General features: G+C 41.4%; 1 protein-coding gene across 1 annotated transcript in view; it reads left to right on the top strand.

The window, feature by feature from the left end:
- Ccdc141 (coiled-coil domain containing 141) overlaps positions 1–18958 on the top strand; it is a 160211-nt gene that overhangs the window by 89487 nt on the left and 51766 nt on the right. Inside the window, 1 exon segment of the mRNA XM_036185814.1 lies at positions 6608–6780. Coding sequence (XP_036041707.1) covers positions 6608–6780 — 173 coding nt within the window.

Raw genomic sequence — 18958 nt, 5'->3', positions numbered from 1 at the left:
AGACCTATTGATTGTTGATATTTTCTCATAGGAGAAGAGAAGAGTCCCTGGCCCCTCACCTGAGGTTCCAGCCACTGATTCTTGTACCCCTCTTTATAATTTGTCTGTAAATGCACACAGCCTCATAGACTAAAGTGGAGTTAGTGGATATATTGTGTGCAGCAAGTTAAGCACAAGGAAAAGACTATCTTTGAAGCTGTGCAAAGGTTATCATCTATGCTGAGGTGGGACTTTCCATTGATATGTCTTCTTTGTGGTCACCCCTGATCCTGTAAAGAAATCCCTAGCCCGTGTCCTATAAATAAGCCCAACCAACTCATTGGTCGTCCATGTTGGACTTTGGGAGAATTCTACTTTAGTCTGTCCTATATCATGTAAGTGGACATTTGCTTCTATCTCCCCAGGGAAATATCATACAATAAAGAAAACTGTATTGTGCTGTTCATAACAGATTATATTGATCAAAAGTATTTAGGATAAGCTCAGTTTGAAAGGGGAAATCTTACCACAAAACCCAAGGAAAACAAATTCCCGGTACAATTTCTGTGTCATGCTTGAGAAGCTAGGTAGGGTTAAATAGAAGAGACTATCATATGTATTGTTCTTGCAAAGTCTCCAGGCAGCATTGACCGTTCTTATTATTCCTGAGGTATTTCTTACTGTCCAAGAGAGAGGGTGTCTTAATCATCTTTGTATGCCACCTAGTGTTTAAAATTTTTGTTGTATGAACGATTAAACAGCTGGTTATACAGCACATCAGTTTAGTTTTGAACTTGAGTTTTCTCTTCAAAAATAAGTCTAGAAATCCCCATTTAGTCCCAAGAATATCTTTCCATAATTTTTTAGGGTTGATAATAAATTATATAGGTTTTAAGGGTATAGTTGGAGCATAAAACAGACTGGAGGACCTTAAGGAAAAATTTAGAAATATTTGTTAGCATGATTGCTATAATAACATAGTGGATCTTGGAGCCAGGCTGGGCATGAACCTGGCATTTATTGAATTTATTTATTAAATGTATGGCCTGGACATTTACTAAATTTCCCCCATACCCAGCATCTTTATTTGTAAAATAGAAATCCTAATTTTGTGTCCTTACAGGATCACCAGGCCATCTAAGGAAGGTGTTTCAGGGCTAGCACACAGCATAGCTAAGTGCTGCTGAGAGCTAGCCATTGTTCTTTCAATCCATATGCATTTCATATTGCTTCAGCCACTCTAATGTGGCAAATCTTATGTCCAGCACATAGCTGAGTCTATGGTTTGTAGGTGTCACTGGATATTTCTTAAAGGGATGAAAGTAGAAATGATTCATATATGATTTCTCATATGAATAGTACAAAGATCATCCTAAAAACATCACTTACGTCAATTAAGATAAAAGAAAAAATGGTGAATGGACCTGAGGAATTTAATGTTCTGCTTAATGAGTCTCATTTCATTTATGAGGTGGATTTGCCTCAGGGAGACTAAGATGTTAGTATGTAAGCTTCCTTATTATTAACATGCTGCTGATACTGGCATTCAATCCGAAGCTTCCTTTCCAGTATTTTTCAACTTGTGAGGAAAACCTGCTGAGCAACAAATAGCTCTAAATACAGCTTATTAGTCCCACTCCTCTGCCCTGCACCTGGAAGGGATCGGGCAGAGGTGGGGGGCGAGCAAACCAACTTTGAGAAGCAAGGAAGAGATGGGGAAGGTGAGGGGCCTGGGGAAGAGGACCTGAAATTCATCTTCCTCCAGCTCCTGGTCTTCATAGCTTCACAAGCTGGAGCAATTTCGGCCATGTCTCGAACAGCAAATCAGTTCTCTGGCCTGAGCCACTGTAGTTGTCTTCAGTGATGCTTGGGATACGAAGGTAAGGACATGAGTCCTTGTATAAGCAACCCAGAGGGACCCTGACCCTCCAAAGGTGACGGGATCAGAGGTTCTGGTCTGAAACTGTTTTGAGTTTTGTGTCCTTGGCCATTTTTCAGGGCAGGGTGTCATTCTGTTGTTATCTAATATTGACTCTTTCCAAATGTATTAGTCAAAAATCTAACACTGTTATTTATCCAACATCTTTGTGAACCAGCATGGCAGCAAAATTATGCTGGATGACTCATGCTTTTTAAATCATGAGTCTTTTAGATATACAAAAAAGAATAAAACACACCGTTCTCTGATACCATCTGTTTGATTTGGTGCAGTTGACCTTGGATCTGTACTCAACAAAGGGAACAGGAAAGGATTTTTTTGGGTTTTTTTTTTTTGTATTCTTTTTTTTTTTTCTTATTTTTATTGGCCCCTTTAAGAACAAAAGCCAAGCAGTTCCTTAATCTTTTCCATATTAGGGCTCCAAGGAGCTGACCTGTCTTCTCCCTGTGTGGGAGAGATTGAGTAGTACCATGTGAGATGGTTCCGATGAGCTAGGACCCAGCAGGAGAAAATACTGTCCTTGTACTTTTATCTTTTCCTCCCAGTCTAGTCATAAAAACTTGATTCGCTCTGGACATATAAGGATGGAAGACTCAGGGGGCTGTGAAAAGAAAAGCCAAGAGGGAGGAGACTTTAATTCCAATAGTCTGTGTGGGGCTCATGGCGTTCTTCCTGTCAGAAAGAACTTCCACGATGTAACTGCAGCAAAGAGATCCAGTGTATCAAGTTCCCTATGGATAGGGACATAGAAAAGGAGTCTTTTCTATTCGGGATGAGTGAAATTTGAGCGAAGGATGATGCTTAGATCATCCCTGGAACTGGCACACAGATTCTGCTTCAAATTCTACATGGGAATGAGAGAAGGGGAATTCACATGTAATTCAGCCAGTCACAGAGAATATCATTTTGACAGACAAATTCTTTTAAAGCCCAAAGACTGAGTTTTCTTTGTGCCTGCAGAACTATCCCCCTATTTCTGCTTAAACCTGAGTGGGCTGGTTGGTTGTTGTCAACTTGGAACAAACTAGACTCATCTGGAAAGAGGGAGCCTTTGTGGAAGAACTGCCTCCGTCAAAGTAACCTGTAGACATGTCTGTGCTATTTTCTTGGTTAGTGGTTGTTGTGGAGGACCAAGGCCACTGTGGGTTGTGCCATCCCAGCACAGGTGATCCAGGGTTCTGTAACAAGGCAAGCCAATAGCTATGTCCTTCCATGGTCTCCCTGCCTTGGGCTCCTGCTCCAGCTTCCCTCAATGATGGACTTGAATCTCTAAGTGTCATAAAGATTTTTCTCCGGAGTTTGCTTTTGGTCTTGGTATTTTACTGTGACAACAGAAAGCAATCTTGCACCTTAAATAATGAACTCCTTTATGCTATCTGGCTCACCTTACTCACAGGTGATCTGTGTGAGTGTGTGTCATGCTAATGAAGGAAGGAAAACTGTCATCTCCTTCATATTGTCATAGTTTGATCATTTGCTGTAGTTTGTATGGGAAATCATGAAGTGTATCCCTAACATTTGATCTCTTGGAGAAAAGAGTATGGAAGAACATTTGGTTCCCCTGATTCCATGTCAATGAGTTACCTTTGCCACATGACTCTTACTTCTAGTGCGTGTTTGGACCTCCACTCCATCTTCATTCTTTTTAGGAAGTCATACCTTTGTTAGAGCATCATGACGAGGGGACAGTGACATTGCCCATGCATCTGTAACAGCGTTGCAGTGTTAGCTTCTAACCCCTATGAAAATGAGGCCATGGCTGAGGTCTGAGAGAGGCCGCTCCTGGGGTAGGGTCACAGAAGAAATCCCCATGGGATGAAAGGCAGGCAACAGGTGGCTGTGCCCTTCTTAGAGACTTTTTAAAGATGTATTTGAGGTGTCGTCAAGATTTATAGTAGCAGCTAACAACGCCTGAGTACTTCCTGCACATCCTCCCTCATTTTTAGTTCCTTTAATTCTCAATGCAGCAATGAGTTTATTGTTAAAACAGAATGGAAGCTGGGTGGTGGTGGCATACGCCTTTAATCCCAGCACTTGGGAGGCAGAGGCAGGCAGATCTTTGTGAGTTCGAAGTCAGCCTGGTCTACAGAGCGAGATCCAGGAAAGGCACAAAGCTACACGGAGAAACTCTGTCTTGAAAAACAAAACAAAACTAAACAACAACAACAAAAAAACAAAAAAATAAAACAAAACAAAAAAGGAGTGAGGTTTGTAAGCAAGGAATAGTACCTTGAATTCTCCATCCTTTGTCTATTCTTAGAAGGATATTAAGGCTGTTTTTTTTTTTTCTTTTCTTTTTTCTTTAAGGAAGAAAGTAGATTCTCACATTTACACGTAGATTTCTCTTTATTTGGTGGAGCTTGGAGTTCATCAATCCAAAGTATAAATATAACATGCAACAATTCACCAACTTTAAACTTGAAGTGGGATTTAAGGGAATCCAAGATAATTTTAGCGATGCCAGAAGTTTGCTTTAGGCATTGACTTTATTTCTTACCCTCAATTAACTAGAGCCTCTATTTTCATCCTAAATAAGAAACCCCAAACTTAAAATTAAAAGTGAGATCCCAGAAATGGTGCTTGTTCCTTGGTGGTGCTTCAATGAGCTCTAGAAAAGACCCAGAGAGTTGTAAAAACCATCTTTGCTAGCATCAGCATATTGCTGCACTTTGCTTTGTTTCCAACTGCAAGAGAAACGTGGTCAAGTAAGAAAGGGTTCTTGGTATCCAAGTTTCTTTCAAAGGCTTCAGTGGCTAGAGAAAGCAAACCTGGAAGGCCTTGGTGTGATGGTATGAGGCCATTGGAGGGAGAAGAGAATCTCAACATAGAAGAGCACTTGAGAGATTGCTGTAGATTCCAATTCTGTCCAGGTTGAATTTGATTGTTCATGTTCCTTCCCTAAGACAATAAGCTGAACTCAGGGGCCCATGTTCCATACATCTCAAGTCCACTGCTGAAGCCTTCAAACTGTCTTCCATGAGAACGTACTCAGCAACACGTCTCTGCCTCCCTGCGGTCTCCACTAGTCCACCTGCTCTTGTCTCTGATAGTCTGGGATTCTCCTTGACAGTCTTCTGTGGGGAATTTTGACTCATTCTCATGGGACCCTGCCAATCTCAGTGGCTTCCTACTTGGCAATCCAGAAAGGCTAGACTTCAAGGCTTTGGCAGGACTAATTGGTGTTCCATGGCACCGTGTTCCTTTGGGGATAGAACTTCTCTTAGGAGTGGTGTTGGAACATTCTGCAGGGTGGTTCCCCCAATAGCACCAAAGGGAAGAATTCTCTTGATGATCAGCTTTTCTTTGCCTCAGTCTACTCATCCTCCCTCTAGGCCAAAGGTCAGAAATGGGCTGTCAGGAGACCTATAAAGATTATACTCTACTTTATCTCTCTTAAAAATTACAATCCTCCTTTATTATCCTTGTTATCTTATATATTTTCATTCTATTTTTATTACTTCTAGATTGTTTGCATAGTGTGCTGGGGGTGGGGGCAAGTGATATATGAACATGAATACAAGTGTCTGTAGAATCCAGAAGAGGATGGAGTTGCAGCAGGTTGTAAACCACCCAATGTGGATTCTGGGAATGAAACTTAGGTCTTCTGTAAGAACAGTATGCACTCCTAACTGCTAAAACATCCCTCCAGCCCAATGCTTCTGTATCTTAATGTCATCAAAGCCTCAGTAGCCAATGAACAGCTCTTTTATATTCCATGTTAATTTTGTAAACTTCATCTACTGTGTTGGACAGTTCTGCCAATGGAGATAGAAAATGAAGGAGTTTAAAAATCTTATTTTAAGACAATACCTTGCACAGAGGTAGCTGGAGAGATGGCTTGGTTAGGAGCATTGGCTGCTCTTGAAGAGGACTGGGATTCAGTTCCTAGCACCCTTATGGCACCTATCTGTACAACCAGTTCAAGGGAGCCCCACATCCTCTTCTAGCGCCCACAGGCACCAGGTGTGCAAGTAGTATACAGATGTGCATGCAAGCACACACATAAAGAAAAAAAATAGATAACGCCTTGATTTGAAAGGTCTATTCTTTTTCCTGTATAATCTTTTTTAGTATATCAGAAACTATGACTTTGCTCTCAGCCTTTGCACTGTTCCCGAATTGAATAATAATCACCTCTTGTGGTCATATGGATACCTTGGATGGAATGGACCAAGGTCATATTTTAAAAGGCAAGGGAGGAAACCAGAGTGGTGCTTTCCTGAGTGTCTCCTGAGTACTTCAGGTTCAATGTATAGCTCATTAGGAAGTTTCCCTTTACGATTTATTACGGAGATATTTGGGTCATGAAAGTCTACTACATTTTTAATAGCTCATCCATTATGTGTGTATGGTATAAAATACACAAAATCTCAGTCTGACTCTCCGAATTTCATGCTAGTGTCTATCTGTGTCATACAGGTATCTTCTCAATGTAAGTTATTTCAGGACTTTTATGGTATTAATGTTTATTTATGTTGAACTAAGCTGTAAGTTTCCCTAAGTGGGGACTGCACAGCTGCTTTCTAGAACTAAAACATTTTCTGTTGTTGTGTTCAAACTACTAAGTTCAATGGTCTGCTTTAATTTCCGGTGTTTCGTGTACACATTGATGTAGAGTTTTAAATTAGAAAAGCAGAAAATGAAAGTATGGTTTTTTTTTTTTTTTTTTTTTTTTTTTTTTTTTGGCAGGCATTTGATGTACTTGGAAAAGTCGAAGCTTACCTTAAGCTCCTTAAATCAGAGGGTTTAAGCCTGCCTGTCTTGGCAGCGAGGCATGAGGAATTACACACAGAAATTAAAGACTCCGCTGCCGATGTTCTGCAAAAGGGACAGACCTTAATCAGCCAAGTAGACTCCTGCAGGTGAGTAAACTCTGCTTTATCCCCAGTGTAACAAGGTTTTTCACAGTTTCCCAACCTGGTAAAAAATAAGTTGCACAGGGTCCGTCATCCCCTGCTTCTGATGTTTGGCTGCATTATGATGCGGCTTAAAAGGTTCTATTGAATTACGCTCTGCAGTGATTCTGAACACAACATTGCTGGCTCTGAAGTGAAGCCACTGGTCAGAGCATAAGGACTTAAAGATGCTAAAGCTTTGTCCCTGTGTTTGGGGGGGGAGGCGGTGCACAAAACAGGGAGGAGCTTTGCTGGTCAAGCTTTCCCCGTCCTGCTTCTCCTGTCTCCCTCAGTTTATGAGCCTCTCTATTGTCCCATTTTCGCTTTCTAGAAACAAAACAAAACAAAACACTACCAGAATTCTCCCTTCCTTTTTACCTGGCGATTTCACTGAACAAAACCACAAATAAAAGGTAACTATTAATAACAAAAGCTCACATTTAGTGAGAGCCTGTTGTGTGCCGGGCACTGTGCCAAGGGCTTTAGGGACATTATCTCATTAATCCACCCAGTGACTCTATGAAACACATACAAAGAATGTTTGCCTTCCCCAGACAAGGTAACTGTGATACAGAGAGCTCAAGTGACTGGCAAGTGGGATCACAGAGCTGGTCTGGGACAGAGGTAGCTTTTGAATCCAAGTGCACAGGTTCCTGTTGCCATGCTCTTGAGCAATATGCCAGGATCATTTCCAGGAGCATGTTCAGTGAGTGCATCGGGGTGAGCTGAGAAGTGGCTGGGCATGAGAGGGGAAGGGGGCAATGGGAAAGAGGAGAATGCATGTGGGAAGTGTGGGGATTTGAAGACTCGGGGGATGGCAGCTTCTGGAGCAGATATCAGCCATGAAGATAGCATTTACATTTAATCGGCAACACTTTTGTTTTTAAAAAGAAAGAGATGAAATAGATTTGCTCAAGGAGGTTAAACCCCAGTTCTCATTTTCTGTAGCTGTAATTTCCTTGAAACTCACAAACACAATTTGAGGAACAAAGTAGGTGAGATGTGGTAAACATGGTTTAATTTCCTTTTAGCCCTGTTTCGCTCTTTTGGATATGTTTTAAAGTACGCCCATGGCTGCCTAGGCATGGGAAATTTTCTTTCCAGAAAACAGGCTGAACTGGACAGAGAGAGACATTTGATTGAGGCATTTAGATGGTTGCCATGGGACCATGCAAAACTGAGATTAGATATAATCCAAGGTCTCCCAGAAAGAGCCAAAAACTGGATGCCACAACAAGGACAAACACTTCTCCTCTGTGGAACAACTACCAACAACAACTGGAACTGCTTAGTCTCTTGACTTAGGTGTTGAGCCAGATGCCAGATAAGGCTCTTTTCCACTAGACTAGAGGGCCCCGGGCACACCCCGTGTGGGCCCATGTGCCTACAGCAGCTGCTTCCTCCCTTTGCCTCCTGATCCACATCTACTCTTTGCAAATGTCTTGAGCTGTGCAAAAGACTGTCTATAAGACACAGAGATACTTGTTGGGTGTTGGACCTTGTCAGATGATGACTGGAGTAAGTGGTGAGGCCTGGCGTCATCATTGGGTCTCACAGCCTTGGCCAATGTTATTTTCCTGGTCAGGCTAACTGCTTGTGTTCTTCTGTCTGGCCACAGGGAGGTTCCCCATGTGTGGACAAATGAGAATGCAACCAAAGACCCCCTCCTTTGAGGTCTGGTTTAGGTTGTTCCTTCCTACCTGGTGCTCTATCCCACAGATCCTGGGTGTTGGCTTTTCTGAAGTCTGGCCCCTGACTTCTTAAGTCAGCTGGTGCCATTACAACCCTTGTGTTCCTGCTTCCCTTCTCCTGGTCACACCTTTGTCTTCTCATGGTCACCTAAAGCCCAACAGGAAGTTCAGCTCCTGCTTCTCACCCAGAAACTGAGCTGTTTTGGTTCAGTTTGATGCTTCACTTGTAGAATCAGAAAGGTGGTCAGAAGTTTTTACTCGTAAACTTTATCCTGTTGGCTCCAGTCTGAAGTACTTTAATTGTGGTACCTAAAGCTTTGATTGATGCGCTTTGATTTAATCTTCCTTCTCCCCCTCCTCGTCTCTCTTCCCCTCCACTTCCATTTTGGCTCATCCTTTCTGTACGGCTTGCATATTCATTTACTCATCCAGTCCAATTCTTTTGTCTCCATTGCTCTTTCTACTCTTGATTTTTATACTTACCCCATTTTCCAAAAAGGAGTTTATTATTTTGTCTTTTCAGGAGGCAGTTGGGGTCATAATAGAAAAAGGCAGTAATTAGAACCACGGCAATAAAATTAAACTGACAGCTAACTAACTAGATTTTTAAAACAATAGAGTATGTTTCTGTTAGCATCGCAAAAGTATAAGCTTGCTTCATAATAGTACCAAGATATTTGCTTGCCCCAAGATTTCATAATTTTACAAATCAGTGTCACTTCTATTTTCAAGGGGAACTGAAAGTAAAGGGAAATTGGTTCTTGGTGAGGAATATTTTTGATTTCAGAAAGTAGATGCAAAATAGAAATCCATTAAAAACCAAATTATAAGCACATTAGAATCTCACTTGCAAACTAGAGGACAAAGTGACTGCTGACCTCCATCCCACACATTCTATCGATCTTGGTTCCCTCTCTTCACCCGGTCCACCTTCAGGTACCCAAGTTTCCATCAAAGGAAAGAGTAGACGTTTTCCAAGAGGGAACTTGCCCACCACAACCACTCTGCAGTGAAGGCAGAGTCTGGAATGTTGGCAAGGCCGACAGACACTTGAACATGTCCAAGTGTCTATATGGAGTATCACAGCAGCTTCCTGGACCATGAGATGTCAGCTGTGCCACCACATCACAAAACACCATGGTTCCTGTTAGCAGACATTCCAAAACGTCATGGATCAGAAACTTAAGACTCAAGGCAGTCAAGGAACTTTGACTGTGTGCGTTGAGAGGGCTGGTATAGTGCTGTGACTTCTGAGCCCAACTCTCTGGTTCTGTGTCCTTCTCCATAAAATGGAAATTCCCATTTAATATTTGTAATTAAATAGTACAGCACCATTCCTTGCACATAGAAAATACCCACTACATAATTATTGTAGGTTTAAAAATCTGTACAAAGAGCCACATGACTGTTTCAGATGATTGCAGCAGGACTCTCCAACTAGTGGTGCTCATTTCAATTAATCAGGAAGGTCATGGTTGAATTGGAGGAGATAAGTATTTCTCTTCTGATAACAAAGGCAGGATTTAGAATTGAAATATTAACAGGTAGGACTTTCAGAGGCCCTATTATTTAACTTTTTTACTGTTAATAATAGAAAAAAAAAACACCCAAACTCAGAAGTTTACATTTGAATGAAATGAGGATATGACCGTCCAAGGTATGGTTGAGGCGAAAGTTTTTAATTGAAGATTTGAGGGAATCTTACAGGGGCATCTGTAAGAGTCCAGATCAGGAAAGTAGTAGACTGAACATGATCAGTATTCTGAACTGGGTCATGAGAGGAGAGAGAAGGAGGAGAGCGAGAGAGGAAGCAAAGGAGATGGAGACGGGGGCAAGAGTACACGTGGCTGAAATGGTGGGTCATCTAGGACTCAGAAGCTGGGGGAAGGGAGGCCCAGGAGCTGGAAGGGTAGAGAGCAGCTGAGAGCAGCTGAGAGGAGCCATGGGTGCTGAGTGAGCCTGGAGGCCAGCATGTACTCTAGTACACTAACAGATACCTCTGTTGGCCATTAGTCCTGAGTTTCTTTTGGACCTGGCAATATTTATCTGAAATAAAGCATTCTGGGTAAACTGAGACATTTGTCATTGTTCTTCTGTAAAAAATGAGGAACAGGTCCATACTGTTTTTTCATCCTGAAATCAAATAGGTTTAAACTCCAAACAGCCTCACAGAATGAATAGTAGTAATGGTCACATTTCCTTGCTTCTTCTAAATCTAACCTACAGTCTAATGATAATTCTGATCATTGAGTGGCTTTTATCTCTTCAGATGGTAACATCTGTCACATGAGCAAGGCACATTGTATTATGATATTTTCATGCATTTCTTTTCACACAGTTATGATACAAGTTACCTATAATAGAATGTGATAAATAGCCAAATTTAGACTCACAGCCAGACCAAAAGTAGTTGGCTTCTGGTCCCCTTCATCTCCTCCTAGGCTTTAATTGACATCATTCTTAACTAAAGGTGGCCTGCCACCACACACTATTTGGTATTAAGCCACAGGAAGCTTGGGTGTTTGGAAGTGCTTGGTCTGAAGTTTAAGCGACAGTGATGTCTAAAAGCAAAGGATCTCTGTCTCTTTGTCTAAGTGCAGCTCCAACTTCAGAGCTCAAAACATAAAGCACACAGCGGGACCAGGCTACCTTCTGAAAAATTCATTTGCCTTTCCTCCTTGTTAAAATTTTATTTAGGAGTTATATGTGAGCTTCTATTAGCTCAGTTTCTATCCCTGCTTGAGAGATGGTACCATTTTTTTGTTCTATCTTATTGTGGTTAAACATATTAGTTGCATCTTAGCTGAATATTTTGCATCTGTGTAACTTTATTATCTGCTCCAATCCAGTGCATGTGACTTCCTTCCTATAAATCCTTCATTCTTTGTATTTTCCAGAATGGGAGGAAAGTAAGAATTAATCAGGATTATGCTTATTCTTCCCACAGTTTTCATGTCCATTGGCTACCACTGCCTCAGTTGGTACTACAGATTTTAATGAACTTCAGGCAGAATTTATCCCTTTCATTCACTTGTTCATTCCTGAACTATGTTCAGTGTTTTGTTAAGCAGGTGATCTAATGTCATGCTGTTTGTGTTCTGGTAGGAAGAGCCACACAACAAATCAGTCTCTAAGTGAGATGTCCCTTTGTAGCAGGAGATACTGTGTGGAATGTGATACTACAGAGGGACTGTGTGGCAGGGACTGTTTTAGGCTCTGGGGTCAAGGGAGGACTGGCTAAGAAGAGCTCCCATGATTCCCTAGGAGGTAAGTGGCCCCAACAAAGACCAACAGTATCAGAAAGGGTAGTGTGGCTAAGGGAGAGGTAGACAGAGGAGGAGAGTTGAGTGGAACAATGTTGACAGGTTCTGGTAACCGTAAAGAACACTGTCCTTTACATAGTACCTGATGGATTTAATGATCACCCTCCAGGGTGTGCACTGACCCATCATTACCCCTGTTTTGCAGAATAGGACCCAGGCACAGAGACGTTCACATCTTGCTGTAGAATGTGTCCCACAGCAGGAGGAGGCAGAGGACCAGCTTGCTTGTCTGAAATGTTCCATTTGATTGCTAGCTATTGGTCTTTCTCCTCTTTTGATTCAACTTGCATTGATGGCAAGGAGCCTGGTTGCCTCACTGTCCCAGACTCTCTTTTATTCTAGTATGTTCTAGAGGAATTTCATCTCTCTCGCTTGCTTCAAGCCAGGCTTCACCTTTTCTGTAGGTTTCTTTGGATTTGTTTAAAACATTGTTGAACATACGGAAAATAGCTATGACTTCAAGGCCAGACAAAGATCCATAAACCTGTCTCGGAATTGCAAACACCTGTTGGCATCCAGTCAAGAAGATGCGTATGAAGTGTATGTGTTTTAGTAAACAGGAACCCTTGGGGAGGAGGCCTTTGTACACAGTACCAGAGAAGACAGACATACTTCTGAACAGAGACCAGAGTGGGCTGAGTGGAGGAGTAAAAGTGGGAAGAACCAGGGAAGAGTTTATCTTCAGGCCAAGATTCCCAGAGTGACCAGCTATCGTGTAGTACTGTGTGTCCCTTTGCATTTATCGCATCTGCCCCTTTGTTCCTGTCTCACCCTGCTGCTCTGATTATACCTGTCCTTTCACCTGTGTCTGTATCACTGCGGTCACAGGATGACAAGCCACCTGGGGAAACCCTCAGTGTCCTTTCTTGACATTTACATAGTAGGTAGCTTGAACTATTCAGGAGCAGGTCTGACATTAGAGAAAAGCCACATCATAGTAAAAATGTATTGTTCTAACCTTAAACAGAAAACAAAGGCAGTGCCTGCCCTCCAAGAAAATAGGGACTGTTTTCTTTTGCCTAACAGATGTTTGTGATTGAGTTCTGTAACAGTTCCATCGAACACTTCAGAATTTAAGAACAACTTATTTGGGGCTGGATGTGGTGGCGCATGCCTTTAATCCCAGCACTTAGGAGGCAGAGGCAGGTGGATCTCTCTGAGTTCGAGGCCAGCCTGGTCTACAGAGCAAGTTCCAGGATAGCCAGGACTACACTGAGAAACCCTCAAACAAACAAACAAACAAAGTAACTTGTTTTAATGGAGTTTGATGGTAGATTTAGGTGGTAAATGTCAGATACTAAAATTTGGGAAATTACAAAATTGAGTTATTAGGACAGTTTGAACTTAGCTGATTTTCAACTATACCTATGTCTATAATAAGCTGTTCATTTTAGATGTTGAGTAAATGGCATGTTTGCAGTCTCAACCTGTTAACACTTAATAAATACTGTTAAGGCTTATGGCTTTTTTTTTTTCATTCTGAAACTCTTAGTACAGAGTATATTACAAAGCTTAGACTGCCTTAAAGGAGTATCTATTAATTTATTTTTTAATAAAATATCCATGTTAGTCACTCTAAGGAGTTGAGGAGTTCTCTCAGCTTAGGGGATTTTGGAAGAAGAGATGGAGAAGGGGATGTGAGTAGGCACACTTAGGAATGAGGTGCTCAGCACAGTGCTGGTCAGAATAATGCCAACCCAAAGGTAACCCCAGTAATTACCTTAAGTAGAAAAGCATTTGGCCAGTGTTGGAACAAATATGTCAGAGAACATTTTCAACCCATATGAAAATGAATTTTGTGAAGACTTTGTAATGATACATCCTCTCCAAACATTCTACTCCTCCTTCCTTGGACCACTACCACTGCCTATCAAGCTCATGACCTCCTTTATAATTATTGTTGATATATGCATACACATGCATATAGACAGACATTCATACAAACAACCTACTGACTCCATTCAGTGTTATTCATATGTACATATATTTGGGGATATCCACTTGAGATTGGATTACCTATGAGAGGGCTTACCCCTGAAGAAAACATAGTCTCCTTCTCTCCATAGCCACTGATTGCACAGAGCTCCTTATCTAGGGGCGGGGGTTTGCATGTTACAGGATCTCCTGGTCTTTCATTTTGAGGATTGGTCCCTTTACCTGTCTTGGCTTCAGGTGTGTTTATTTTCAGGTGACTTCATTTGAGCTGGAGTGCATTTCTCTGTTGATGGCTGAGGGTCTTAGCCTTTCTTTGCCTTGCTCCTTTGGAAAATGGCCACACTCTTAACAGGTGTGATGGGATTCGTTCTTTGGCTATTTGGTTACTTTGTGCTCTCTTGGAGGATTTGTGGCTCTCAGAAGTATAACCAGGAAGCTAGCAGATGGTTTGGTGAAATTCCTGACTCTCCTACTCTGTCTGGCTCTATGGCCCTGTAGCTGTTGGATGCAGTATTTCTCAACCTTTTGCAAATAGAAATAATATCATCTCCATGTCTGAGTTCATGTAGAATCCCAGCTATGGCATTCTTTTCATGACATACATATGTTGGTCCCTATGGTCTTAGAGGAATGAATTTTTATCCATCTGGACCAGAACTCAGGAGTCTTGTGACTCCAGCCTCATTTACTGTTTACTTTCTTACTTTCTATGTATTTATCACTACTTACCTACAAAATATTTGTGTTTATTGTATGTTTTGTAGAGAAAAAGTATCAAAATATATAACAAATGAGCAAAAATATGTAGAAACATGCTTTTCACATTTGCAGTGCAAACAGCACGTTTTCAAAGCAGGGATGAAAAACAGACACAGTGCTTGTCTTCCCCCAAATGAAGATAGTCACAAACAAGAAAGGATGCTGCTCAGGTCTCAGGAAAGGGAGCAGCAAGCTAGATAGGAGACCCTCCCCACCCCATCATTTGCCATAAATGGAAGGAAAATTCCGGTCAGCTGATCCTGTCTGCTGAGACAGAGTAAGCCGTCAAGTGCTCACCATCTGGTTCAGCTCCTAATCCAGATGGGCTGCCAATAGTAATTTATGAAAGGGTTGAAAGCAACTTGCCATGCTCCGGCATGAATCATTAGAATGCATTAACTCCCCTCCCCCAGTCTCCACTTGCGACAGATGCAAAGACAGGATGGCTGCTTCCCTACAGTAAACAAAGCAGTCTATTCTGGAAGCAGAAGTCAATATGTCTTTCCTTTCTGAAACAAACAAACAAAACAAACAAACAAAAAACCCAAGCATTTATTCCCACTTCCCCTTGATTGACTTAATGAGTAAAGGCTAAAATGCCCCCATGATGAAGCTTCTAACAAATGTCTGAAGAAGCCTTCTCAATCTGACATACCTGAGCATCTGTGATATTGGAACGCCAAAGTCAACCTCAGGAATAATCTGATGTGCCTCATGTTCACACTGCTGACAGGCGCCAACAAATCCATTTTCACAGAGAAAACCCAAAGGTCAATCAATCTTTCCAATGCGATCCCGGGCCACAGATCATTAGCCAGTTGGTCATCCCTCCCCCTTGTCCATCTGCTGCACGGGGCGGTGTGCTTTAGAGTGGGCATGGAGTAACCGAGCACCACGGTTTGCTTCAGTCAGGTTTCTTTTAGTCACCATCAGCTCTTGTCACACCATTAGCTGAACACGATGGTAATGGAATAGCACTTGTTCCTTGTGAATGACAAAATTCTTTTCATTTATTTTCAAGTCATGTGAGAACGGCTAGCAGACTGGGGAATCATAGTTTTCCTTTGATCAAGCCAATTACTATTAAGGCACTGGAAAACATTGCCAGTGTGCATGCTCTCCATGTTTTAAAGGACTGAAAATAAGAATCAACATGGAAGGTTCTAAATGAAAATGATGGCATCTGGGCTGGTTGTAATCTACTGATCAGGGTCTCATTAAGGAAGCCTAAAAGGGGGAGGTATAGCCTTAGGATTAGGAATGGGGTAGATACTATTATTATATTCCTACAGGGGATGAGAAATGGAAGAGATTAGCACCCAGTCAGAGGGAGGTGGCCTCTTGAGGACAGAGAGAGAAGGAGAAGGGGATAGGCTTGGGTAAGCAGGGCAGCTCACTACTTCTCCAGCCAAGGACTGAGTCTACACTATGGACAGGAGCGGGACAGAGAGGGCAATAATTCTCAGCAGATCAAGGTGACTCAGATTGTCCTCATACAACTTTATTAGGGAGGGAAGTGTCTATTGAATCAAACTTTCCATGTTAAAATTGCTTGAACTCAACTGTAAGTGCCAACACACACCAGGAAAGAAACTAGGCATTTTAGACAGCCTACAATGTCTGCAAGTGGCCAGAAGTGCAGTCATTTATTCACAGGCTATGGGATGCTATTACTGTGACATTTGAAGAATTCTGATTTCAGAATATCTTGTTTTTTCCTTTTTGAAGTTTTTGTATCCTTTGACAACGTCATATATTTTATATTGAATTTTGGTCATTTTTGCCATCATTCCCCTCTTTCATCTTCCTTCCCCTCTGGCTAACCCCCCCCCCCCCCGCCACCATCCATCATACTTGGATTGTTTTTCATGTTACTCACATGTTATAATTATGGCTGCTTACATGAGCATTATTAGTAGGGAGTAATTTACCAGAACATGGGCCACGTATCAGAAGCTATACCACTGAAGAAAATGACAATGCCTTCCCCAGAACCCTGCAAATATGCATAATCCCTCAGTGAGAGGGGAGGCCTCATACACCCTCTAAGCCTTTCATGATGGCCGAATCTTATGTAGGTTTTATGCAGGTAATCACAACTACATGGAGGGAGTTTGTGAGTGCTACAGCCCTGTCAGGCCCTGAAGACACTGTTTTACAATTTCCCCTCTCCATCCTCTGGCTCTTATGTTCCTTCTGTTCCATTTATGTTCTTTGAGTTTTAGGGAGGGTGACATCCCATTTAGGGTCAGTCACTCCACAGTCACCTAATCTTTGTCCTTGGACCACTTAGGAGTCTTTACATTAACTCCTGTCCACTGCAAAGGGAAAATGATGCTCTGGATGAGAGCAGCACTGATCTGTAAATATAAACCTAAGTGTTTAGAAGGCAGCTGTGTCCAGTTAGCAAAATAACAGTTGGGTTTTGCTTCTGAGTTTGATCCCACGCATCCCATAAACCAACTGTGGTGGTCTGGGCCTATAATCCCAACACTCAGGAGATAGAGGCTAGAGGATCAAGAGTTCAAGGTCCCCAGGCTGCATAGAAAAATTGAGGCCAGGCTCAGATAGCTGAAACTCTGTCTCAAACTTTTTTTTTTTTTTAATGCATTAATCTTCTGTTATTAAAAGACTGTGCTCAAGGCTACAAGGATTATAGGAGAAAGTATGTCACCAGCTCTTCTCCTTAAAGAATTTACAGAGTAAGAGATACAGTACCTGATAAGAAACCGATGACCACAAAATGAGAATCTCATAGGTAATTAAAAAACAGAGTCAGAAACAGACAGATCTTATTTTGTTGGTTATGGTTCATCAAAATTAAAATTATGGTTTTGCAAAACGTGATATTTTTATGGAAGCAATGCTTGATTTGGTTTTGTTTTCTTGTTTTGTATTCTCTGTGCTGGAAGGACCTTCAGGGTATACAATTTGAACAAGATAGTATGTCCCTCTAGTGACCATTTTTCAGACTACATGCAGACAAGGCTTTTAGCTAGAGAAAGCAACCAATTTCAAAGGAAGCTTGCCAACCAGTCAGTCTATTTGTATGCAAGTCAGCAGAAGTCAACAGAAGAAAGTCAGGGCAAACACTATGCCATGTGTTACACACTCAGAAAAAGTGCAAGAAGATAGTTAAAAAAAAGAATTGACTACAAGATCAGATATCCAGGTTCAAATGTTCAAATATTGTTTCTGACATCCTGTGACTAGACAAATTATTGAAAAAAAGTTAAAACAAGGTGAAGAGCAATTGAGGAAGACACTCAATGTTGACCTCTAACCTCCACATGCTTGTAAACTCAAACACACCATGCAACATACAAAAAAACCACAAACACAAATACACACACACACACACACACACACACACACACACACATACACACACAGCTGGTTGGGAACCAAAGAGCAGTGTGAATAGTATCCTTCTTTGCTGGACTTGTTTACTGATGACTGCTGTACCCCAGGGAGTAGCCTATTCAAAATTTGTGGGAAAAAAAATGTCTAACTGTAATGGATGTAGGGTGCATGTTGGGGTTGAAGGTGAGGAGCCACATGGTGACCCAGAAGAGGAAGTCAGGAGCCTTCATCTTGGTTGAGACAGTTCTTTTTCAAATTCTAGTTTGCATTTCTAAATTTTACCAATAACCTGCAAACTGCCGGAGCTTTTTCTGCCATTTCTTACTCTCTCCTGTCTCTGTGTCTACCTCTTCCTTTCATTAGCCTTCCCTCTGTGCTTTTCCATAGCACTACACAATTCACCTGATCTTTCCCACTCTGGATTTCAATATGCTATTGAAAACTTGAAACATGTTGCTCATAGGACAACTGGACTTTCAAGACCTTCTTAGCATATTACCCCTTAGCCTAAATCTTAGTCAAAATAAAGCCAGGATACATCTTTTTCAGAATGTGTGGATTTCTGTCAGTAAGAATTATTCCTAAAAATCTCCTGATGTGTTTATTTTCTTCACTAATTATGAGTATTTATATATAAAACTAATTGTTCTAAATGTTTCTGGGACATTACCAGGAACAATATTTTGCATAGTGGCTTCATATTCTATTTCACAGTTATGCTCGTCAGGGACCCTTGATGTACCTGTAAGACACATCCAACTGTGCCTCACTTCAGAAGCATCCTTATAATCATTCTAGTGATATTACTGTACTCCTAGGTCATTTCTGATCTTGTCCTTCTTTTATTACTAATTTAATTTATTTTTACTGATTCATAAATTAATTATTGATGTTAAATTCCTGAAATCTGTACCTAGCTCCAAGATCTAAAAAAAAAAAAACAACAACCAAGCAAACAAACACAAAAATACTCCCAGACTCCCTTTCCCCCAAAACCCTCTCAGGATAATTAAAGAGTTATCATGCTAACCTTTGCTAGAACTTGAAGGAAAATGAATGGGTAAGATTGTAGGT

Source organism: Onychomys torridus, chromosome 4, assembly GCF_903995425.1.
Source record: "Onychomys torridus chromosome 4, mOncTor1.1, whole genome shotgun sequence".
Classification (NCBI taxonomy): Eukaryota; Metazoa; Chordata; class Mammalia; order Rodentia; family Cricetidae; genus Onychomys; species Onychomys torridus.
This window is presented reverse-complemented; position numbering and strand designations above follow the sequence as displayed.